The sequence below is a fragment of the Eucalyptus grandis genome, chromosome 9 (genome assembly GCF_016545825.1).
Source record: "Eucalyptus grandis isolate ANBG69807.140 chromosome 9, ASM1654582v1, whole genome shotgun sequence".
Lineage (NCBI taxonomy): Eukaryota > Viridiplantae > Streptophyta > Magnoliopsida > Myrtales > Myrtaceae > Eucalyptus > Eucalyptus grandis.
In genome coordinates, this window is record NC_052620.1 from 32,459,474 (window position 1) to 32,482,704 (window position 23,231).

Consider the following 23,231-nt stretch of genomic DNA (forward strand, 5'->3'; position numbering starts at 1 on the left):
AGGAAAAACAAAATAAAAATACTAAAAATTATATAAGTTTATTAAACGTGTTTTTCATTTTTTCTATTCCAAGAACATAAATTTTGTGCAAATTACCAAACGCGTTCTTCTGTTCAAAAATTATTTTTCAGAACAAGAAAACAAAAAAATATAAAAAAAAACTTGTTTCTTGTTTCAAAAACAATTCTGAAAAACACTTTTTCTTTTTTTCTTTTTTTTTTTTTTTTTCTTTGGCCGAGCCTCGCCGTGGTGGTCGGGCGAGGCCACGAACCCTCGTCGGCCGGTCACCGGCCATGGCCTAGGTGAAGACCAGCCAAAAGGAAGAAAGAAAAATAAAAAGAAGGAAAAACAAAATAAAAATACTAAAAAATTATATAAGTTTATTAAACGTGTTTCTGTTCTTTTTCTATTCCAAGAACATAAATTTTGTGCAATTACCAAACGCGTTCTTCTGTTCAAAAATTATTTTTCAGAACAAGAGGAACAATTTCTTATCAACCTCAAATCTTCAAATTATGAGTCAGGTAGTTATGACTCGATTTGAACATTTCATATCAAATGTGAGAACATTAATAAGACCGGGCACCAGATAATCGTAGCAGTCGCCTCCCATGGCCCAATTTATTGCTAAAAGCAAAGGGTGTAGTACATGGACCTTAGCATTTTCCATGATCCAAGTGCCAAGAAATTGTTGAGTTGTTTCCAAAAGACGAGGTTGACGCGATCAGCTTCCGCCACTCTGTGTTCTTTTTTAATGTTTGGATTGATAAGTTTCGATTCAATCTTGTGGAGACGCCGAAATAGGGAATCCGAGTCAATACGAAGACTCTCTTCAAAGATTGAAGCGGGAATGCAATGGAAGTTGCAAGCAAATGTCCAATGCATCTTCAATACGATTGGAGAAAGAGTGTAGAACCAACCTAAGCATAGCATAGCTTAGATAGTACCTACACTGACACTCGATATGCAACACGACACGAGACAACACGACACAATAGGTCGACATGTCATTTATCAAAATATAAAGAATTCCGGCACGTTGGGACATGTTATATATGATAAATTATCATTTTTATAATTATTTTAATCAAATTAATTTGATTCAAATTCACAAAGAAATAACTAATAATAAAATAGCCTAGAATGAATTTACATTAAAAATATTAATCCACTATTCGTTAATATCATTCATTATTTCAATTTGACAAATTCAATTGCATTTTGGAGGAAAAAATAATAAGCAATCCATATTTTGGACTCATGTATTAGATTGTGTTGGAAGAGAAGAGAAAGAAAAACAAACTGGAGGAGTCAATTGTATGTCACGGGAAGTGAAAGTTAGAATAGAAAAAAATATTAAACTTTTATTCTTTCCTCAATTATTATTTTTATTATTTATTTACATTTATACATTTTGACCATTCGTTTATTGAAAATTTTTAAATTGACATCACGTGTATCAAAATCACATGTTGGGAATTCCGACAATTTCAAACTCATATGTCGGAATTCCCGATTCACGCGTCGAGAGAGTGTCGGGAGAATTGATCAGGTGTCAGATTTTTCAACACTTATTGAGCGAATGTCGGAGAGTATCGAAATGTCTAATACGACCTGAAAGCTTTTGGAGAGTATCGGTACTTTATAGAACATAGCCCACTCGCTTCTATTCCTACGACCTCGACTATTCATCCAAGGACCGATTAGATGTGTTAGCAAGTTTGCTGGACTGCTCAGGCCGGTCGAATTAGTCTAGACCGGAGGGCGAAATGTGGGAGTCCCTATAATTGACGTCCTTTTCGGGTTGGATTCGTCCTCCTTTGCGCTGCCTAAAACCAGGTCGACATGGAGAAAACTAAGAGTTCTTTTGACGACGGGCGAACTTGCGCAAATTGTAGACCCCAACATTGTTTTAAACTTTTCACCAGCGGAATTTTCTTTTTATTAGTTATGGATTATATGCCTTCCTCAAGTCCAGCTCGGAGTAATTCCTCTAACAATATGTTCTAATATCCCGGACCTCCGACCACGACCACGACATATTGGGGTCGATCTCTAGTCCCCGGCCTTGAAGTAGCCTGAATGAGATCACCGCAGGGCTTCAATGGAGAGCGAAGAGAGGGCAGACAGAGAGGGCTGACATAATTATTAGACTTCCGTTCGTTGCGTTTCATTTGCGTGGGGTGGCGTTAACATGAGTTATGAAGTTTTGACGAAGAGCCCATCAATTAGGGCCCCTCGTCCGGGGAAATTCCCTTCTACTCAGGTTGGACCTTCATATGGTAAGAAGGGGCAACATCTCCTTTCTGAAGTGGGTGTTATATCTACCGAGGGAAAATTATCCAATTCTTTTTTCTTTTTTTTTGAACTAACCACACTTTTATCAATTTAGCTATAAACATTTTTATGTTTTGTCAATTGAGTTTATCAGACTAATGTTGATTGAAATTCGTTGACTGGCACAGTCGACGTTGACGTGAGGATTTTTGAAAATATTTTAATATTTTATTCAATTTTTTTCCTTTTTTTTTCCTTCTCTTTTCCTTCTTCATTTTTTTTACTATGGTTGGCAAGGGTCACCAAGTCCTCATCAGCTGTGGGCAAGGGCCAAGATGCCCAAATCTAGGTAAGACCGGGCGAGGGCTTTGTTGCCCTCGCTAGCCACAATAAAAAAAAAAAAAAGAAAAAAAAAAAAAAAGAGAGGAAAATACAAGAAAAAAAATTAAAAATAGAAATATTATCCACATCAACGCCAGTTATGCCATTTAGGATGAGAAAATATTAGGTACCACAATAATGCTATGTTTAGGCGTGAGTATGGTCTAGGCGGGTGGTTTCCATCTGGGAACTAGGAACTGCTCAATAAGAACTAGTTTCGAAAAATTGGAACCGAAATCCGCCTATTGGTTTCATGGATCTACCTGAGAATCGTCTAGTTCGATTATCGGTAGATCTATGAAACCGATCCCCAATCTTTACAAACTTGCATTCATAAATTAATATCACGATGAACTTGGATTTATTTAAAGCACCAAAGCTTGTTCGGCCTTATATTTGGGTTGAATTGTGAGTCATTGATTTTGATTAAGGATTAAAAACTGTAGGGTGGAACAAATAAACAATACTCATTAGTTAAAATTTAATTTCTCTGAAGTTCATGGTGTGGTCCTCTTAAGGTTTCTCGATACCAAAAACATGTGGGAAATTAAAATCCATGTTGAAAGTCCTAACCTCCATAGAAGTTAAAACATTAATCACTTGATCCCATTTTTTTTCAACATCGACCTACTTTAAACATAGGAATGGCTAATGATAGACCTAATTATACTTTTAAGACGAGTCGTTGACTCTTAATTTTGTATCATGACGACAAAGCGTCACAACATTTATGGACATCTCCAATCGATTATTTTCTTCATCTACATTTGTTTATTTTGTTTTGGTTGAGAAAACAATTAAATAGCTTATTAGAATAAAAATAAAATAAGTAGAGAATTAATCCTACTACACACTCAATAGACAAAATTAGTCAATAATGTCCAATAACTACAAATATACATATACTTACACACACACACACATATATATTCGATCAAAAAACAACAAAATAATTAAGTAATCAAGATAGAATTTATATATTTTTAAATATATATATACCGATTGGTTCGGTCTAGGTGGGTAGTGAGCGAGCAGTTTCATGCTTAGAACCAGGAACCAGACTGATATTCACTAATTTCACTAAATTGGAATTGGAAATCAAATCAGCTCTCATATAAACCACTGATTCTAGTCCCATTTGGTCCAATTTCAGGTTGTCCGAGTGGTTTCTGATTTTTTTACACACCCCTAGCCATGTCAACAAAATACTAGTCCACTCACCTTATGACAAGTGTCGCTCATGACCCACTTGTCAAATTTCTCCCTTTGTCTCTCTCCTCTCATTTCTCTTCTTCTTCATTGTTTTTTTTTTTTTTTTTTTTGCTTTTTTTCCCTTTAGCATGTGGTTGATACTTGGCCATGGTCGATGATTAGCCACAAACAATGGCGATGAGGTTGTCGTAGCCCTCATCGCCTACATGCAAGGGTTTGCTTTTGCCAGATCTGGTGAGGCTTGCGACCAAGGCAAGGGATTCCCCTGCCAAATCTGGCATGGGCTGGGAGGTGATAATATTGGAGTCGCTAGGGACCATGAGGATGTAGGGCTGAGGGAAGGCTTTGGGTCATGGACAACATGGGGCTTGGGCTTGTTCTTGGACTAAGGGGGTAGCTGTGAGTGCGACAAATGACATGTGGAGGGAGGAAATGACATTGGAGCCCCAAGGGACCTCGAGAATGTAAAGGCTGAGGGAGCGCTCGGGGTTGCAAGTGATAATGATGAGGGCCCTGGGGAGATTATAGGTGAGGGAGAGAGAGACCATGAAGAGATGAGAGAGACAAAAAGGGAGAAAAATGTTATAGGCAGCCCACGAGTAACATTTGTCGCATAGTCAATGGATTAGTTTTTTTGCTAACATGACATCACTGTGGAACCTAATATTTTATTACGTAGCATTATTGGTGTTCATATCAGCAATTTTTGGTATTGGCCAAAATGACTCAATTTACAAAATATCAAAATATTATGACTTAATTGACACAATTAAATTATTAAGACTAAATTGACAAAAACATGAGATATTAAGAACTTTCTAGATAATTTTTCCTATTACAAAATAGAATTCTCAACCTTTGTTCGTGTCACTCAATGTATCATACATCTAATCCCTACTACTTTTTTTTATTTGTCTGTTCTATCATAATTCTCAATTCACTATCAAAATTTCGCCTTATCTCTCTGTAGATTATAGAAGTTGAATCCCACATCAAAAATTAAATGTCCCCACCCCCAATTCTCCACTACTCACCTTCTCCTTCTCATGTGGGAAGGTTGACCACCGAAGTAACTCCCCATAATTTCTAAATCATTACTTATTGCAAATGAGGCCAAGCCATGTTAGGCACTTAGATTTGGCTTTAACCGCAACTCAAGCTCGCCCATAACAAGAAATTCATGCTTACTCTTTTTAAGTGAGGCCAGCGTTGTGTTGTATAACTAAATGGACCGCCTAAAAGTTGGGGCTGTCTAGATTGCCATGCCCATGGTTATGGCTAAAACTCAATAGGTGGGGAGAGGATCTCCTTGTCTGCACATGAGGGAAATGTCCAATTGGAGCTATGAAAATAATGTTTGAGGCGCGTGCTAAAATTTTAGAGAATTTGAGATTTCGAAAGATCGGACCGGAAATCCAAAATTACAATTATGATCGTACTGAATTCCCACACAAGACCCGCATGATTAAATGGCTAAAAACGCAATCAACTTCACCCGTGCATATAAATACACCATTGGACTCACGAGCGAGAGCAAGCTGAACCCCGCCTAGCCGTTTCGCCTTGTACCCTGACAAACCGCCGAAGCCTCCCTCCCGACCCCGGCGGCATGGCGTACGGAGGCGCGCCCGGGGGGGCGGGCTCCGCGTCGGCGACGAAGCAGGTGAAGCTGGAGAAGGAGAGCGAGCTGCGGGTCGAGGTCGGCCCCGAGACGCCGCTCCGCGTCCGGCTCGTCTCCGGCACCGCCGAGATCTTCGGCACCGAGATGCCGCCGGAAATCTGGCTCTCCTTCCCTCCCCGCCACAAGTTCGCCGTGAGTCGCCGCCCAAGCTCTCCTGAAACTTTTAATCCCCTTCTCGACTTCTCGTGAAGTAGTTCGCTTCCTAATTGGATTCGCTCGCGCGACGGCCTTGCTTGTAGTGATCAGTGTCTCGGAGATGCCGTTTGTGATTTTTTTTTTCTTCGGTCATTTCGTTTGACCTGCCGGAGCGGCGGCGAGGTTTTGGAAAAGCTCTCTATTGAAGTGCGATGGCTTGATTTTGTGATTTTCTCGATGGAACTTTGATTGAGCTATTGCGTTCGGTTACGTCTAAAACCCTAGCTGCTTCTTCGTTGAGTTTGGCTGAGGCATTTCTGCTGTAAATCTGTCATCAGGTTTTCACTTGGTACGGGGCTACTGTTGAGTTGGATGGCGATACCGAAACTGATTATACCGCCGATGAGGTACTTTTTCGCGCGACGTTCGTTTCTCCTTTTTTTTGCCCCTCGTTTTGATATGTTCGCCAACGCATTGGCAAGTAAAAGGATGCTGGTGGCTTTGATTGTGTTTAAGTTGCCATAAAAGCTATAGTGATTGGTCTTGGTTTCATAATGCCTGCTGTTAGACACCGATGGTCAGCTATGTGAACGTGCACGCCATACTTGATGCGCGAAGAAGCCGTGCTAAAGCTTCAGCATCAGATTCTGAAGCCTCTCAGGTTTGTTGTCTATATTGCTGCTGCCAACAATTATTTAATTGGTGGTACTTTTAGCTTGAATGCCATTTTAGTATGAAATTTTATTATCCCACGTGCATAATCCACGTAAGTTCGTGTTGTTGACAGTTGAAACTACCTAGTTATCGGGTGACTGACTAATTATTTGGGAGGTATTGTCTGCATGTGTAAGTAATATTGGAAATTTAAAGCCTTCTACAAATTGAAATGCAGGACTCTTCATGTTTGTCTTCACTCTGTTAGATTTAAAATATTCCGTTTATATGAGTGGAAGAGTAAGCAACTCCTATTGTGTTCTTTTAGCATGAAACCGTTTTAAATTAAGGTTGAATTTTTCGGGATCATGATGCTTGGGCCATTTTGTTTTGTGCTGCTTCAATATTTTTTGACAATGCGGAGAAGTTGTCAAACACTCGAATGTCCTTAACTTCTTATACTTTTAATGACCTATGGTAGATGATATACAAATTGACACAGACTATTGGGGTTTTATCTTTTTAGTTTGCATACCAGAGAACATGTACAAAACGTTTTATGGGTCAAATTTCTTTAACTTTGAATGGCAAGATTATCTGCTGCAGGCAGATGTTTGGATATCATAAGGATGTTGTTGTATATGAAAGGACCTTGTATTTTGACATCTCAATTGGTTCGATAGATAAGCTATACTGTATGATTCATGGCATGCATGTTACGCTTACCATAAATTTAAATTTGAAGATACGTTAACTCAATGTCAATATTCTCTTTAGACTATGTTTTTCTTTTGAAAAGTTTCATGGCCCTGATTTCAGGCATTTTGATTTATGCAATTGCAAATGGTGGGGTCTTGGTTTATAGCTTGATTATTTCTTAAATTTGTGAATAGGTCAGTTTAGAATGCTTTTTTGGGTGATGCAGGGTCCTAGAGTCATAGTCGTGGGACCTACAGATTCTGGAAAGAGTACGTTATCAAGGATGCTTCTTAGCTGGGCAGCCAAACAGGGCTGGAAACCTACTTTTGTTGACTTGGATATTGGTCAAGGATCTATCACTATCCCTGGTAGCATTTCGGCTACCCCAATTGAGTTGCCTATTGATCCAGTTGAAGGGGTTCCTCTTGAGATGCCCCTAGTTTACTTCTTCGGGCATGTAACTCCTAGGTACTAGAGCTTGTTACTTCTCTTAAAAGGATATCATGTTACAGTTCACGTGGTTATAAATGTTATTATGCAATCTGAAGCAACTTTTGTGTCGACTCTCAAATGAAACACTATGGGATCATACCTGTTGTTATCTGAAAGGGAAGCTGCAATAGAAGATTGGATACATGACTGATAACGGAAATTTTGCACGACTTATCTTTGGTTGAGTGTGGTAATCCGCATGTTTGGATTCTTACATGCCTATAAATTTGCTTGAAAGCTAGTTGGATTCTTAGATATAACCTGTGAGGTTTGGACAGCATAGTCATATTTCCTGAATGTTGCAAACACAATGACAATTGCATTTTGCTTTCACTGATTTGTTGCTGTAGACTGCTTAATGTTCTCTTTTTCCTCCTTTGTGATTCTGTCACGGACTCATGGTTCTGTTGTGAGGAGAGATCTTATCTTCATTTTTGTACAATTTCTTATGTGCTTAACATGAATGTTTTAAATTCCAGCAACAATGTAGAATTGTACAAAGTGCTTGTGAAGGAGCTTGCTCTTACTCTTGAGAGACAGTTCTCAGGAAATGCTGAATCTACAGCTGCGGGCATGGTGATTAATACAATGGGATGGATAGATGGTGTAGGCTATGAGGTGAGTGATTTATGTTTGGCTCAAAGCTATTTGTGCTGGTTAGAGCCATGTTCTTGTGCTGATACTTTTTTCCTATTTCTGCAGTTGCTTCAACATGCAATTGATACATTCAAAGCAAATGTAGTGTTGGTTTTGGGTCAGGTTGACAACTATCTTTCTTCTATCCTTGTTTAGTTTTCATCCATCTGTGAATTTCTATGGACATCATGTAGATGAGAAGCAAACCAGAGTCTTCTTCATGCATTCTTTTTACTGGAAATTTAGGATTAGAACTTCAGCTTCACCTACTTATGGCAATTTCTTTGTATTCTGTCCGGCAGCTTGTGGACACCATATAGTTGACAAAAATTACATAGCCAAAGAACCTCTGTGGCTTCAAGCTTATGCAAGGATTAGCTGTGAACTGTTCTACTTCTAGCTGTGTGCATGGCCATAAAAATGTCATTGTCTTGCTGATCATGGTCACAGAATGCATAGATCTTTAAAGAAGGATTTACTTGGAGATTTAACATGGAGAGAGAGAGGGAGAGAGAGGATGTTGAGCAATGAATAGTTAAGACCCACTCCAAAGTCTATCACTTGAGTACTCTTTGTTAGGGGCTTAGTCTTGTGTTTTGGTTCTATTGAAACAAACGGCATTAGAGCATAGATAATTTCGGTGTGGAGAACATGTATCATATGGAGCATGTCATTGACGGAGTGATGTCTTGGGAGTTCGAGTATGGCAGCAAGCTGGCGGACTATGGCCTCCCTCATCACTGGAGTTGTACATGTGGTATGTCAGCTCATGCTGCAATCGTGGCTGCATTAGCGTGGTGGATTTGGTGACCTGAAATAAGAGAATAAATATTGAGCATTGTAGGAGTAAGAGACCTGCCCAAAGGTTACCAATAGATACTCTTTCGGGGATTTGACCCACATTTTTCAGACTAGGTCATTCCATTTGGTATTTTGTTTTCTTGAATCATTTTTTTTTGCCATGACTTAGGTCATCTAATTTCATTAATTTTTCTCCAAGTGCATTTCCCTCCTCTAGTGCTTATGAATTTGAGAGCAACATTTTACAGTGATAGTATAACTCTCGAGATGTTTTTCTATACCACCTTGCAGGAGAAACTTTTCAGCATGCTTAAGAAAGATGTACTTAAGGTCAACCCTAATGTGGACGTTGTTAAACTTCAAAGGTCAGGTGGTGTTGTATCCAGGAATCAAAAATATCGTCAGAAGTTTCGGAGCCTTAGGATGAGGGTAATAGCAATCTCTCTGTTGTCAAGTTCAATTACTCGAGTTCTGATGCAGATGTATACTGTTTACTAGATATGAATTGGAGATGACATGCCATGAGATTTTAATAAAATCAAGGTTAAAATACTTAAGAGGCATACTATCGGCAAAACAGCATGTAGATAGTAGGAGCTTCCTCCAAAGGAAGTGCTCCATACACCTATTATTGGGTCCTTTCTAATGCAAATCGTGGTGCCTTGCTTTTCATCTACCAATTTGTGCTTGATAATGGTTTATTTTATGATTCCAGTGAAAGTGCATCATCCTTCCATACTTTTCTTTCATTATTTCTCTGTGATGGTGATGGAATTGGTGATAACCTCCAGGAGTATTTCTACGGCCTGACAAATGATCTATCTCCACACGCAAATATAGCAAATTTCAGTGATTTGATCATTTATCGAATTGGTGGTGGTCCACAAGCTCCGCATTCTGCTTTACCTATTGGTGCAAAGCCTGTTGCTGACCCTCTCAGACTAGCCCCTGTGAATATCAACAGGGATCTACTCCATGTGGTTCTTGCTGTTTCATTTGCTGCAGAACCGGATCAGATTGTTTCAAGGTAACTATCCATTGTCTTGGATGACATTAAGCTTCTGAAGAACGCTGCTGCTGTAAATTCTGTGGGGTCTAATGTTATCTTCCTTGTGGTGGAGGGATTTGGAGGAGGATTCTATATAAGACTGACTGACTTTGGACGTCTTTGGTTGCAGTAACGTTGCTGGATTTATCTACGTGACAGATGTCGACATACAAAGGTTTGAATCTCGTTGTTTCTAGTCCAAGCTATCTATTTACAAAAGTAGTTTCCTCCCTTCTAATTTGGACTTGTTCGATGTTGCAGGAAGAAAGTCACATACCTTGCGCCATCACCGGGGGATCTCCCAGGCAAATTTCTTGTAATGGGAACCTTGACATGGCTTGAGACATGAGTATGGGTAGAAGGTTGTAACTTCTAAACCTCAGGTCAATTCAGACCCCTGCTCGACGTGAGCGATGAAGTTTTTCGCAACATAGTCTGAGTCTGATTTGTAGTCATGTAGCGCTTATAGGCTTAACATATACTCAGCTCCGAGCTATTACCCTGTTTCCGGTGTACATCAATCTTGTTATTTGTCGGTAGGAGTTCGAATTACAGTTGTTATTATTAGGTGTGCAAACATATCAAGGCTCGGAATTATAATAGTGGTGCGAACACATCATGGCGAGGGCAAATTAGTTATCTTGAGCTGTAAAAATATTTTATTTTTTTTTATTGATTATAAAGAGATACACATGCATGTCTGTGCACAAAAACTGAAAGGAAAAATAAGTTAAGACTTCAATTTCAGGTTAGGAGATGACGGGTTGATCTTCAAAGTCGAATGGAAATAAGAAAATAAAAATAAAAAATTGATGTTAAAACTACTTTTCGAGTTTATTTTTATCCCAAAAAAAGACGGTAAAATAGACTACTGATAATCTTGACAGCTGGCAAAATAGGCTCGAGAATGAGGGGATTAGGAATCCTAGTTCGGGCAGACGCTTATCTCATCAAAAGAAAGAATTCCTCGATAAAATCAGCGGACGCACATTGTATACCGAGACCGATAAGGACTCTAACTGAACACAATCCGAAGAAAAGTAGATTAACAGGGCTGGTGCATATATATTTACATTAAGTGTTGGAGCCATGGACGAATAATTTTAATCATCTTCGTTGACTCACAACGTGATGGCGACGATAGCACCACCCGCCATCGCCAGAATTCTACTTTGCTTCTTCGTTTTGGCTCGAGTTTGCGCATCCACCGGTTCTCAGCCCTCAGTCGATGACAGCCAGAATTTCTTTGATGTCGTTGAGTACGGTGCCGTGGGGGATGGCCGGACTGACGATACCAAGGTACATTGGATCGATTTTCCCGGTATGTATATCCTCGCTAGAACATAATGCAAAATATTTTTGGTTGCTCTTAGGCATTCAAGAAGGCTTGGACCGATGCATGCAAATCCAGTGCGAGTGTGCCGATCATGCACGTTCCTCAGAACAAGACGTGCTTGCTTCAACCTTTGGTATTGCGGGGTCCTTGCAATTCCCAAAACCTCACTATTCAGGTACTTGAAAAAAAAAAACATTATCATCATCAGTTAGCCGACTGAGCCTTTAACTTCTGCAAGAACTAGTGTTCTTACATGCATCAAATCGAAAAAAGATTCGCACTATTTGTCTACATCAAAATTACATAAGATCACATAAATTATTCTAAGTAAATTGTTCGCCATTCGTAAGTTTTGCGAGATCATAATGTATGCTCTAAATAAAGTCAAATAATTATATGAATGTATTTTAATATTAATTTATTTTGATACACTCTTACACGAGTAAGTTGGATTTTTGCCTTCAAAATTGAAGTGTGATCATATGTAATAGTCAAGGGAAAACATGAGTCCATCAAAATCTGAATTAGAACTTACTATTTAAGAAATTAATTTTAGCATGACAATGGATGGTTCTAAAAATTCAAATTACCGATGAGTAATGTTCTGGTAACTCTCGACACGATCCACAACAAATCATTTGCCCTTTTGTTTCCAGATTGACGGTACGCTGGTGGCATCGGGCGATCCATCGGCATGGAAGTGCGACAAGAAAGATTGTCGGCATTGGATAATGATCAGTGACGTGGACGGCCTCTCTGTCCTTGGATCTGGCGCCATCAACGGCAACGGCTCCGAGTGGTGGGACCACTCACTCTGTCACCACCACCACGTTGTAAGCTCGAACCTGAACTTATTATTATTATTATTTTATTATTATTATTATTATTATTATTATTATACCTCTACGTTTATTAAGTTTTTTTTTTTAATTCTCCTCTTTTCAGGGCTGCGGCAAGAAACCAACAGTGAGCAAACACATATCTCGACCCCCTAAATTAATGTCACATTACTAAATAATTCACATAAAAAAATTAAATCTCATTTTCTTTTTTGTGTATTTTCTTTTTCCATTTTCAGGGGCTTGTAATAGACAAATGTAACGAGGTCCGCTTGAGCGAATTGACGTTCAAGGACAGCCCGCAGATGCACATCGCGATCGAGGGGTCGACACGTGTGACCGCCGCCAACCTCACCATCACGTCCCCCGGACACAGTCCCAACACCGACGGCATTCACATCCAACGGTCGCAGCACGTCGTGGTCCGAGATTGTTACATTGGAACAGGCACGTTATCCGTCGATTCCATGCTCAATTTCTCAGTCCTTTTTCGCTTATGTGTTTTTGGACGAGATTCGATCCGCGTTGGTGTTGAATTCATGCAGGTGACGATTGCATATCGATCGGGCAGGGCTCGGCCCATCTCGACATCAGCGGGATCTCCTGCGGCCGGGTCACGGCGTGAGGTAACGTAGGATTTTGAGTAGAAGAAGCTAGGAAAACTAACTAAAAGGTTTTCAAAGTTTTAGACTTTTCGTGCATTTCTGAAGTGGGTTTTTGCTTTTGTTTGGCATGGGCTGCAGCATTGGAAGTCTAGGCAAGCATGGATCGCGCGAGACCGTCGAGGACGTGCACGTTAGGGACGTTCACTTCGTGGGTACTTCTAATGGAGTTAGAATAAAGACGTGGCAGGTGATTTGGTCTTTATAATATGTAGGAAATCACTGAAACTTTGGGATCGGTTCGGCGAGATTTATCACGTTCGACAATGTTATGCAGGGAGGCAAAGGATACGCGAGGACATTGTATTCGAGCGCATTACGGTTACTAATTCATCCCATCCCATCATCATCGACCAGTTCTATTGCGACCACGAGCATTGCAAGAATCAGGTAAGCGGGTCATCGACGATGGACTCCGTTCTTATTGTTCGCTTTCTGAGTATATAATGTGGACATGAATGATAAGCACTCGCACGTAATTGGCGGCATAAGAACAAATATGTGTGTTCTGCAGACATCAGCAGTACAAATAAGCAATGTGACGTATTCGCAAGTGAATGGGACGTCACACGCGAAAGCGGCGGTGGAGTTGGCGTGCAGCGAGACGCATCCCTGCAGAGATATATTGATGAAGGACATTACTTTGAATCTGACAGTTAAAGGCAAAGAGACAACCTCACACTGCTCTAACGTTAGGGGGCGCAGGAACAGCAACATCTTCCCCAACATCTCTTGCTTGGAAGAAGATGAAGATCTTTAGTACCTTTTGCATTTTGCATTATTTCGACTCTGGTTTCCTGAGGCGAGATAGGGTCATATCGGAGATAGTATCAAGGTTCGATGTACAAATATAACCTGATAGGTGAAGACATTTTTGTTTATCCATCACCAGCGGATAAAACTATGTCCATGCGCTGTGGTAGATCAGGCTATATGTGGGAAGTGTTTTCATCGCCGGCAGTAGATAGAATAAATACTCATTCAATCATGATTTTAAGTTTTTTCATCCGATTAACTTGACATATGATATCTATTTGGAATAGGAATGGGAATCCATTGTTTGCGTTAGGCATTTTGTTATCCAAAATGCGCTGTATGTTCTTCTACTTGTGAGCTAGTTGAATTTCGCAAAATTATAGTCTTTTCGATTACATCAGAGGCATGTCTCAGTGAGATTGTATTCTGTTTTTTCTATATGCAATCTGGAAAACATTCAATTATCTTACATGTAGACGATAAATGTACTTAAGTTCAAGAAATTGGATCTTGATCCACAAATAACACCAAGAAAAAAAGAAAAAAACATGTTGCTCCATAAGAATTCTAAGATGATGTATTGGTAATTCCTGTTGTTCCTTACTACATGTATTGAGTTCATGTGCATGTGACAAGTATGAACTCTTAAGAAGACCTGGTGAATCTTGAACCTACAGTAGTCGGATTTACATGAACTTGGTCCATGATAACAAATTTTCTTTTCACTTCCAGATTTAATTTTTTTCCCTCTTTTTACGTTCCTATATGCATCCTAATCTATGCTATATCTAATACAGAAGAATTTAAAACTGCTTGAATCATCAATGCTGTTAAATTAGCCACGAGACTCCCTTGATCTGCATCAGCTAAACTTGCTGCATAACTTTCCTTTGTTACTGAACAACAATACTCTGGCAATTCTACAGAGACAGCAAGAGATAGTAAACTAATGATATTGGCATGGCAATGAGCATTCCAAAGAGCACCCTGTCAAAAGAGAAGAGAAAAAAAATGATCATTCCCGAGTAATAGCCAAAACAACGTCTTGAGTACATAGGTAAGGAAGATATTTAACTAATTAACTACCCTGTGCTCAAGATTTCTGGATGTACATTGTACTCTTTGGCGAAAACAAAGGGAACAATTCCTTGGGGTAGAGCCGCCTGCACTGCACGTTCACCAATTAGCCATCTCTTTAATCTGTTGGGCGAGGAACAATTCTCCAAAATATCAGCGTGACAATTACCAAATGATAAGTTACCTGCACAATTGCCACTTTCAGTGAGGTTTCCCTGAGTCCGATGGCAAGGGAGGAGATGGCCATTAGGCCTGGCCCGGCGATAAACTTGGCGGCCATGGCCACCGCAGCCAACCGAGCACCACAAGCGACTATTCGAGTCTGTGATGCCATGAAAAGGCCTATTGAGTGAAGCAATATGCAAGAAGAGTCAGAAGAATATTTTCTTTCAGCAAGCAGAAGCACTAATCGCTAAAAGTAGTACCTAAGCTGAACATAGCCATTCCGAGTCCTCCCTCTGAGAGTATTAGTATTGAGCTACTAACAATTGCTGGCATTTCAACCCCCCATCTGGAAGGAACACTCAAGACTCTGAGTGCTAAAAACGATTGCCCGACAAAATAAAGAAAACGAAAACAACAGTTGGGATTCTTATGGGAACAAGCTTATGCAGGTTCACCTGAAGTGGATGCTTGCCCAGATCACGCCCATTACAGTTGCATACGTATTGGGGTTTCTCAGGAGATTCTTCCCCACTTTGAGAAAAATGAGCAAAGTCTCATACTTTCTTCCGTTTCTCAACTTCAACTCATCTCCTCCATCTTTCGTTTCATCCTCCTCTGTGGTCGCCGTGACCCCTTCAACCAGAAAAGCAGGCTCCTTAATAGTAGCAAACTTGATAAAAAGATATGTCACTCTGAAAAGAAAAAGGAATGCTATAACATGATCAAAGAAGAATAAACTGATTAGGTTAGGCCCCACTTGGCTGAAGCTGGCAATCTCACGCTACTTTGCTCTTCTTAAATCTAATTGTCTTGAAAAAAAGCAAATTGTGAATGCTTCACCTGTGGCTTCTGATGAGGGTGTAACTGAGGCTGCCTTTGTTGCATTGAGCTCAAATAAGAACAGCAACAGATTGTACCAGAGTATGCTTTGTAAGCAGACTATCTGAGCAATGAGTGAAGCTGCCTTCATCTCCATACATGGCCCTCAAGAGCGGAATCCCCAGGATTAGGGTGTTTGGCAGCGTGGACAGAGAGACGCCGGTTATGATCCACCTCAACCCTCCCCCGGAGCGGAACTTCGCCACCCCTCCCACTATCAAAATCGCAAGGATCTTCTGTGCGAAATCCGCTAGGACAAGCCTGAGGTTCATCTTGTATGGATTGGTGGATGAGATCACTTGGAATGACAGAAGCGGTATGGAAAATTTGGCCACAAACTTATTTATTCCGGCACATTGGTCTGGCGTAAAGAGCTTCCAAAACCGAATCGATATAAATGCTAGAAACATCGTGGCGTATAAAGGGACTGTAGCTGCCACACAATGGTAGACATTGGTCAAGGAAATCATCGTAACCGGCACCTGAGGAAGGAGTTTCCGGAGAAAATGATATTGTGACTGTTCAAATCACTGAAAAGCAGAAGGGCTTATGTGCTGTCTCGGTTGGTTTGTACAAATCTTGAAAGTTTGATGTTGGAATGTCTTTATAGAAGCTTCAGTTGAAGCTTTCTATATAAACTGCCTTCTCCCTAAAAACCAGAACGACCTTACTTTAAAAATACCAATCAATTTGGTAAGAATGAAACATACCCCAATTCGTTTTTCGCGTATAGGATGTTGCACTTTGCCCTTTTACTACTGTTGGAAGCAGCTTTTTCCTGAGGGGGTTTTATTTGTCACGACAACGTGTAAAATACTGACAACTAATTCGGTTTTTGCTTGTTAATCTGTCCTTTAGATGAAGATTTCCACTAGGCTGACCCAACTCCAAACCCTTGACCAGTAGGCTTTAATTTATCTATAGATTTTTAGATCAATCTCTAATTTTCGCATTTTTTTGACTAAAGTATCTTTATATTCCTCTATTTTATTCAAGAAGGGGAAACCAGCAACATATTATAGTCAGGTCGGTACAGAATAAATCCGTTTTAGTTATAGCTATAGGCCTTTTGGATGAGTGACCCTTTTTCTCCTTTTGAAATTTAGCAAATGAGCTTAAAGAAGAGCGATTCGAGATCGCCTTTTCGAAGGGAGGTGGTGATTCTCTCTGGGTACTTGGGGGGAGGAGGAGGAATAAAGAAGTGAATTGCTAGAGAAGTAATGGAAGTACCGAGGGATGCAATAAAACCATGGTAAGGAAGAATTTTTCCTAAATTTAGTCAAAAGTTGGGGAATAATTGTGCAGAGGAATTTGCTTTAAAAATGTGACTTCTTTCCATTACGCTGAGACGTGTCTCTTTCGGTCATGGCGCATCCTGTCCTCACATGAAAACGGACAGGGAGCTCTTCGGGACATCAATCCCGACATACCCGCCCACGAAAGCGTCCGAATCGCCACGTGCTCGACCCGATGTTCGTAGCGCCGAGTGCTGAAAGTGGAGGAGACACTCGTGATGTTGAAGTCCTCAAGCGATCCAATTGGCGAGGAGGGTATACATGCGCCCACCGTCAGACAATTTGATGCAAAGACAAGGCATGATTTCCTAGAATTTGTTCTGTTAAGGCCGTAACCTAACAGGATGTTTTATTCCTTGGCCAAATATATTCATTCACCCGCACCTGCGCTGCTTCCGTCATTACCTGATGCGTCGGATACCCGCCATGGACGGAACCAAGAGATTGCCACAATAAATGGTAAATAGTCACAACTCGAAGACGTTCAGTCGGGTGCTTAGTAGACCCCAGACCCGTTTGTGAAAACAAACAAGAGGGACACTTCATTGATATACAATCTGTGTAAAAAGGGGCTCCTGCCTGAGATAAGATTAATGAATAAGCCATATGTGGCAACCCTTGAGCACCCAATGATCGTTCGGCAGAATTACTGGCTACCAGTGCCGCATAAACATTACAACATATGGATCTCATTTCCAGTAGAAATTCACTATAGCAGGCTATGACGGAACACATCCATCCTAACAGCTGGTACAATTTGTTCATCGCACAAGGGCTACAAGTTACATGTGAAAAGAAATGCTAGCATCGTGAACTCGTGATAGCATCGTGAACTCGTGAGTGCTCGAGTTTTCCCTCATCAGTCTGAATCTACATTCATAGCTTGAGAAGTATTCTTATAACCGCTTAACTGTTCTTGGTAACGTTTTTTATCTTCCTCGGCTTTTGCTGTATATGGCGCTTTCTCTGCCGCTGCAATTTTAAGAAAAGCATAGAATCATAAAGTGTTGTCAAATCAAGATCACTGTCAGAGCAATTGCGACGTATATAAGAAGCAGTAATAACACATACCTGACAAACCCCTCCACTTGTCTGCAATTTCTCTTGATACATCCCCAAAGGAAAGACCGGGATTAGTTCTCTTCATTTTCTGCAACATCAACTATGTTAGTCGCAAATTCTGTGAGAGAGAGAGAGAGAGAGAGAGAGAATCTATAAGGAGGTTAAGCATTTCCCGAATCACTAAGCAAAACTTGGAAATAAGATAAAACAGCCACCGAAGCATTGTCTGTCCACCTTGAACTGTCCCAATTTTGCAAACAGATTATCACTACTTTTCTGAATGAAATAGGGCAAGCCATTCACATTAGCATTCCCTCCTCGTAGGCCATAACCAAATAGTCATACAAACTGTCTCAAAAGTAGTGAATGACAACATAATCTAAGGCATGAAACAAACCTCGCTTTCCGTCTGCAAGAAAAAGTTATAACCAGACATAGCCTTTTTTGGTGCATTGGGGTCTTTCTTCTTCTGTTTCTTCTTCTTCGACCCCTCTTCATCTCCAGCTTTTGCTTTCTTCTTGCTTGATGATGCTTTGACTTCTTTTCGAGATTCCTTTTTCCCATACTTCTGAAATTAAAAAAAAGGTCAATAGAAATACAACTACATGATCTCCATGAGTATAACATCTTGCAGACAAAAAGTCTTGCCTCTTTCTCCTTCTCATCTCCACTTTCACTGACATCGGACTCGTCATCTCCAGAATCATCAGTAGGAGATCCTCCATCATCCTTATCAATGACAAAATCTTCATCCTGTGTCAAGTACAATATCAAGAAATTTTAGCGTCTAATGAAAACAATATTTGTAGGAACTCGGGCACAACAGAATCACATCAAGATCCACATCCATCAGCATATGGAAAAGAAGTTCCAACCAAACGGAAAGATATTTCCGTAGCATTTAACTGAATCTCGATATAATTTAGGCAGAAATACGCAGCCAAGGAGGAATGTGGGAAACTACGGATATTCTCCTACGAGCTTAACATCCCAATCAGGGTTAAATCCACGCCAAAAAAGAAAAAGTACACCCACCTCTTCATCACTTTCATCTACACCGGCTTCAATCCTGATGCGCTCAAGATGGGGATCGACAGCATCGTCGTCATCCACATCAAGAACGCCTGGTACTCCATCAGCGCCCTGCTCTCCCAAGTTCATGATCTTCAACCCCTTCCCACTGCATGTTTAAGAGAATCAAGATACAAACTAATCCACAAAAGGCTCTATAGAATGAAAAAGATGTTCATATCCACACCTGATGAAGTTAAAAAGATTATGGTACTCATTCCTCTGGATATTCCGAAAGAGATGTTCTTGTTCAGTTTTCAATCTCACTAAAAGATCAAAATAGTGCATATTCGAGCCCCCAGCAGCATGCCTCTCAAATTCCACGTAGTCAATCTATGAAGAAATAAAAGTGAAAGAATCAGAAGAAAAGTAGATCCACAAGAGTAATACTTACATCAATGGCGATTGTGGCACCATGAATTCAATCAAAATAATGCACAAAATTCATTGAAGCACACCTCCTCATGAAGGATCAGGGTAGGAGGCTTGGGTAAAAAGAAGAAGCTTTTCTCGAGTGGGTACAGGACTCCATCTTCAGCTTTCAGTGATGATTTAACTGCATAACCATCTTGAGAACTACGAAATTTTCCTGGTTTCGTGACTTTGGCACCGGATAAACCCCGCAAGATGGTGGTGAACACTTCATGAATGAGTCCCTACGAAATGGACAATATACATGATAAAGAATTGGAAGATAATGCCAAAAGATATCAAAAAAATGTCATTTAACCTGATCTCCAAAATAATGAGCTATTACCTTATAAGATGGTTCCAGCTTGTCCTTGTACTTGGTGCTAAATAAATCATCATTCATAGACAATGTGCTTTGAACCACATAGTCGGTTTCAAACTGTGAACATCAGCAATAAACCCACTTCATTTGCATGGAAACTAACAACAAGCAAGCTGCTGATAAATTCAAATATTAAGTACCTGCATCACAATGTGCGGATACAAAGTTTGCCCTTTGCGAATTGGTGGATCAAGAGTGATGATAACAAATGTATGTGGTTGGTTAGACTGAACCCAAAAAAGAAAATTCTGTATGAGTACCAAGTTATATAATATTACCATATCAATCCATTGTTTCTTGGACAGGAACATGGTGAAGAATGATAAGCATATATTGCTTTCAAAAAAACTAATTATTGTGCAACCATGTTATCAAAAAATTATTCATTACAAGACTGTAAAAACTGTTGCAAAATCAGCACATTTGCTCTACATACCTTTGGCAGCAAAAATAAGCGAACAACACTGCTGTACTGAATTTTAAAGTCATTTGCCTGTCCTTGAAGTCGCAAGAATGACAGATGAAGTTCAACACTGTAGCGCCCCCTGTAAGTTTTAAAATCTCCATTAGCCAAATGTTTAAAGTTATAAAAAATAAGCCAGCATATGGCATGTGTCGGTATCATGTTCGAGAAGAGATTTTAAAATTGTGTAGTTTGAGATGCGCTGTCTACCTTGGAGTAAGAATGGCAATTCCCTCAAATGTAACAACAGCATCTTCACCTCCAGCCCCAACATCTGCCACTGACATGATTCTGTCACGGAAAACCTAACACAACAAGGCAGCAAATCATGATGAAAGTCAACTGCTTAATAGTAATGAAGGTCATTAAACTTCATATGCTCTTCCATAAATCAGGAATAAACTAACCTGAGCAGGAGGACGATTTTCATCACCAACAAATTGGGTGTTGGAGTTGGGCACGTGAAATGTAATTTCCATCACAGAATCTTTCTGCACTTTGAAGACACATTGTCTCAGTTAAATAAAACTCAAGGAGGAGCGCAACTCAAACAGTAAAATTAGTAAGCGGACCTCATTAGCCCCAGTTGTATCGTCTACATGAAACTCCAAAATAACATCATTCTTTCCTTGAAGCTGTGTTTGCGAGACATCTGCCAGAGATACCTCAAATGCTTGTTTTGAGCCCACAAGAAATGTCAGCATATTACCTGCAAATGGCCGGTGACATTATATCGGTCATTCATTGAACAAAATGGATTTTCTTGTCTAAGATACAGTAGACAAATCAACTTGTGGGAAACTCTCGCAAAGTAGCATCGAAACCTCGAAGGTGCACTGAATACAAGATGACACATCAAATTGCCTCAGATGACACAGCTGGATTTAGACAAATAAAACCAAATCATAATTAACTCACCCCAGCAGTTTTGCATTGATGTCATTATAAAGACAATTAGCAGAAATTTGTAAACATCACGATCCACATTATTTAGCTACATTTCTCTGCATCATTAAGTTCTTTACAAAGCTTCAGCCTTTTATTAGACAAAAAGGCAAAGGTGAAGAGACAGTGTGGCAAGAAAAGGAAACCAGAGTTCCCCATCAAATAAAACATTGCCATCAACAATGGGAATCTAAAAAAGAAGGAGAAACAAAGGTTAGAGGATGCCCATTTGCAAGATAATACCAACAAGATATTACACTCCTTTATTAATATGTTTCCTCAAAAGAATTCTCAGTTTTGGATAGCATCGTTTACATCATGGAGTCTTCACTAGTGATGTTTATCAACAATGTATATACCCCTAGAAGACAATCTTAGAGGTCCTAAGGTAGGCTTACGCGAGAAAACCATAGGACTGTGTACGCCATATTGTCTATCCCCTCAGTGATAAGAGAAACTGACAAAGTTGGAACTTTGCTTAATCATGTTAATTGTTGAGACATCTCAAAATTGCAATTTGACGTATGTTAGAGCCTATTATACAAAAAGAGGAGATGCTGATCATTTGTAAATGAAAAATTGTCTTCAATAAAAGCAAATCAATGATATAAAATAAACAATGAAGCCATAGCAACTCTATCAAGTGTGGAACATCATAAAAATTTCTCTGAAATGGGAAATGAGGAAATCACTGACCACTCAAATCAACTTCTCCCCAGTTCCGACCACTCACAGAAAGCTGTTTCTCCTCCGGAGTTAACCCGCAGGTATTTTGGAAAAAGTTGGTCAAACTAATAACATCCTGCAAAAGGAATTCTCAATTATGCCAGTTCATTCCCATAAGCCTAGGTGAACAATCTCAAAGAGAAGAAAAACAGTGATACCGGGTCTCGGAATCCAGTGAACTTATAATGTAAACCATCTTTGGTGCGGACACCTAATTGATTTGTCCTCGGCACCTTCATCCAGGTCACCCCGACAATGTCAGATTTATCAACTTCAACTGCTTTGCCGCCTCCTTGTCTCCTCCATGAAATCCCTCCTGAGAAAATCTTTATCTGTCCAGGGTTCTGCAATGCAAATCGAAACCTCAATAAACGACCTAGGGTTTCACTATTGGGCTAAAACTCTAAAAAAAAAAACAGCTTTCGCTCAGCCAAAAATCGATCCCGCTCTTCTTAGAACGAGGCAAAGAATTTGCAGACAACATCGAAAACGAGGGCATGGCAAGAATTCAACGCGGACGCGAGGCAAGGGACCAGACTAGGGTTTTTCCACAGGGGCGGACGGGCCGACAATACACGAAAGCAAGACGCTTTCTACCAAAATCCTCCGAGCCACCGGAACACCGACCGCGGCCAACCAAAACTGAACTCGACCAGACCATCTTTAAACGAAAAAAAGAATAAAAAAATCGAAAAAAAAGAAGAAGAACACTCTCATCAATCAGTCTATCACGGGCAGCGATGGACAGCAGCAACAATCCCCAGGAGTCGTAGCCGTTCTCTCGTTCACGGCCACCAAGTGCAGCGGCGGCGCAAAGCGCTACTCTCCTCAATTCGGACGAGCTAGGGTTTCGCGCGATCGCATCGCGACCGAACGAAGAGGAGCCACCACAGCCACACCCGAAGCCCGAAAATCGCCGCGCCAAGGAGGCGTCGGACGAAGGGCGACGAGGAGGGAGGAATAGGCGGGAGATCGGGTGGGGGAAGGGAACTTACGGAGCCGCCGCGGCCGCCGAGGGAGATGTTGTTGAAGAGGTGGCCGTCCGTCATCGCGTCGCCGCCGCTCGATTTCGAAGCTCCGGTGGGGGGAGAGGACGAGGTGCGAGAGAAGGGAGAAAAGAAGGGGAGAGAGAGAGGGGCTTTTATA

General features: G+C 40.5%; 4 protein-coding genes across 4 annotated transcripts; 2 read left to right on the forward strand and 2 right to left on the reverse strand.

The window, feature by feature from the left end:
* The first annotated feature begins 5,397 nt into the window (after positions 1 to 5,397).
* LOC104419345 (protein CLP1 homolog) lies at positions 5,398 to 10,680 on the forward strand. The gene is made up of 10 exons (XM_010030983.3): positions 5,398 to 5,683; positions 6,025 to 6,093; positions 6,255 to 6,347; positions 7,266 to 7,507; positions 8,011 to 8,149; positions 8,234 to 8,290; positions 9,260 to 9,397; positions 9,760 to 9,995; positions 10,147 to 10,191; positions 10,278 to 10,680. Exons 1-10 carry the CDS (start codon positions 5,480 to 5,482, stop codon positions 10,363 to 10,365), a joined length of 1,311 nt encoding a protein of 436 aa, XP_010029285.2. The 5' UTR covers positions 5,398 to 5,479; the 3' UTR covers positions 10,366 to 10,680.
* A 467-nt stretch (positions 10,681 to 11,147) lies between these two features.
* On the forward strand, positions 11,148 to 13,613 carry LOC104420670 (probable polygalacturonase At1g80170). Its single transcript, XM_039302539.1, has 9 exons — positions 11,148 to 11,315; positions 11,390 to 11,527; positions 12,009 to 12,185; positions 12,298 to 12,318; positions 12,431 to 12,638; positions 12,737 to 12,812; positions 12,935 to 13,008; positions 13,131 to 13,243; positions 13,368 to 13,613. Exons 1-9 carry the CDS (start codon positions 11,148 to 11,150, stop codon positions 13,611 to 13,613), a joined length of 1,221 nt encoding a protein of 406 aa, XP_039158473.1.
* A 792-nt stretch (positions 13,614 to 14,405) lies between these two features.
* LOC104419346 (auxin efflux carrier component 8) lies at positions 14,406 to 16,433 on the reverse strand. Its single transcript, XM_010030984.3, is given in 7 exon segments — positions 14,406 to 14,596; positions 14,696 to 14,772; positions 14,871 to 15,028; positions 15,112 to 15,197; positions 15,307 to 15,484; positions 15,692 to 15,806; positions 15,808 to 16,433. Coding segments are annotated over 7 exon segments (1,074 nt in total). The 5' UTR covers positions 16,201 to 16,433; the 3' UTR covers positions 14,406 to 14,529.
* Positions 16,434 to 17,583: 1,150 nt separating this feature from the next.
* Positions 17,584 to 23,231, reverse strand: LOC104419348 (FACT complex subunit SSRP1). The gene is made up of 16 exons (XM_010030986.3): positions 23,081 to 23,231; positions 22,244 to 22,429; positions 22,056 to 22,161; positions 20,987 to 21,123; positions 20,822 to 20,905; positions 20,625 to 20,719; positions 20,388 to 20,496; positions 20,092 to 20,178; positions 19,916 to 20,008; positions 19,617 to 19,814; positions 19,346 to 19,491; positions 19,123 to 19,267; positions 18,736 to 18,840; positions 18,485 to 18,655; positions 18,097 to 18,175; positions 17,584 to 17,997 (listed from the first exon to the last, which is right to left on the reverse strand). The coding sequence occupies exons 1-16, from the start codon at positions 23,132 to 23,134 to the stop codon at positions 17,885 to 17,887; spliced, it is 1,908 nt and encodes a 635-aa protein (XP_010029288.2). The 5' UTR covers positions 23,135 to 23,231; the 3' UTR covers positions 17,584 to 17,884.

Coding starts and splice junctions, on each gene's coding strand:
- LOC104419348 (XM_010030986.3), bottom strand. CDS start 23,134: ATGACGGACGGCCACCTCTTCAACAACATCTCCCTCGGCGGCCGCGGC. Junction 18,656..18,735: donor GAGATGAGAAGGAGAAAGAG/GCAAGACTTTTT, acceptor TTTTAATTTCAG/AAGTATGGGAAAAAGGAATC. Junction 17,998..18,096: donor CAAGTGGAGGGGTTTGTCAG/GTATGTGTTATT, acceptor TTAAAATTGCAG/CGGCAGAGAAAGCGCCATAT.
- LOC104420670 (XM_039302539.1), top strand. CDS start 11,148: ATGGCGACGATAGCACCACCCGCCATCGCCAGAATTCTACTTTGCTTC. Junction 12,186..12,297: donor TCTGTCACCACCACCACGTT/GTAAGCTCGAAC, acceptor TCCTCTTTTCAG/GGCTGCGGCAAGAAACCAAC. Junction 12,813..12,934: donor TCCTGCGGCCGGGTCACGGC/GTGAGGTAACGT, acceptor CATGGGCTGCAG/CATTGGAAGTCTAGGCAAGC.
- LOC104419345 (XM_010030983.3), top strand. CDS start 5,480: ATGGCGTACGGAGGCGCGCCCGGGGGGGCGGGCTCCGCGTCGGCGACG. Junction 6,094..6,254: donor CTGATTATACCGCCGATGAG/GTACTTTTTCGC, acceptor GCCTGCTGTTAG/ACACCGATGGTCAGCTATGT. Junction 8,150..8,233: donor TAGATGGTGTAGGCTATGAG/GTGAGTGATTTA, acceptor CTATTTCTGCAG/TTGCTTCAACATGCAATTGA.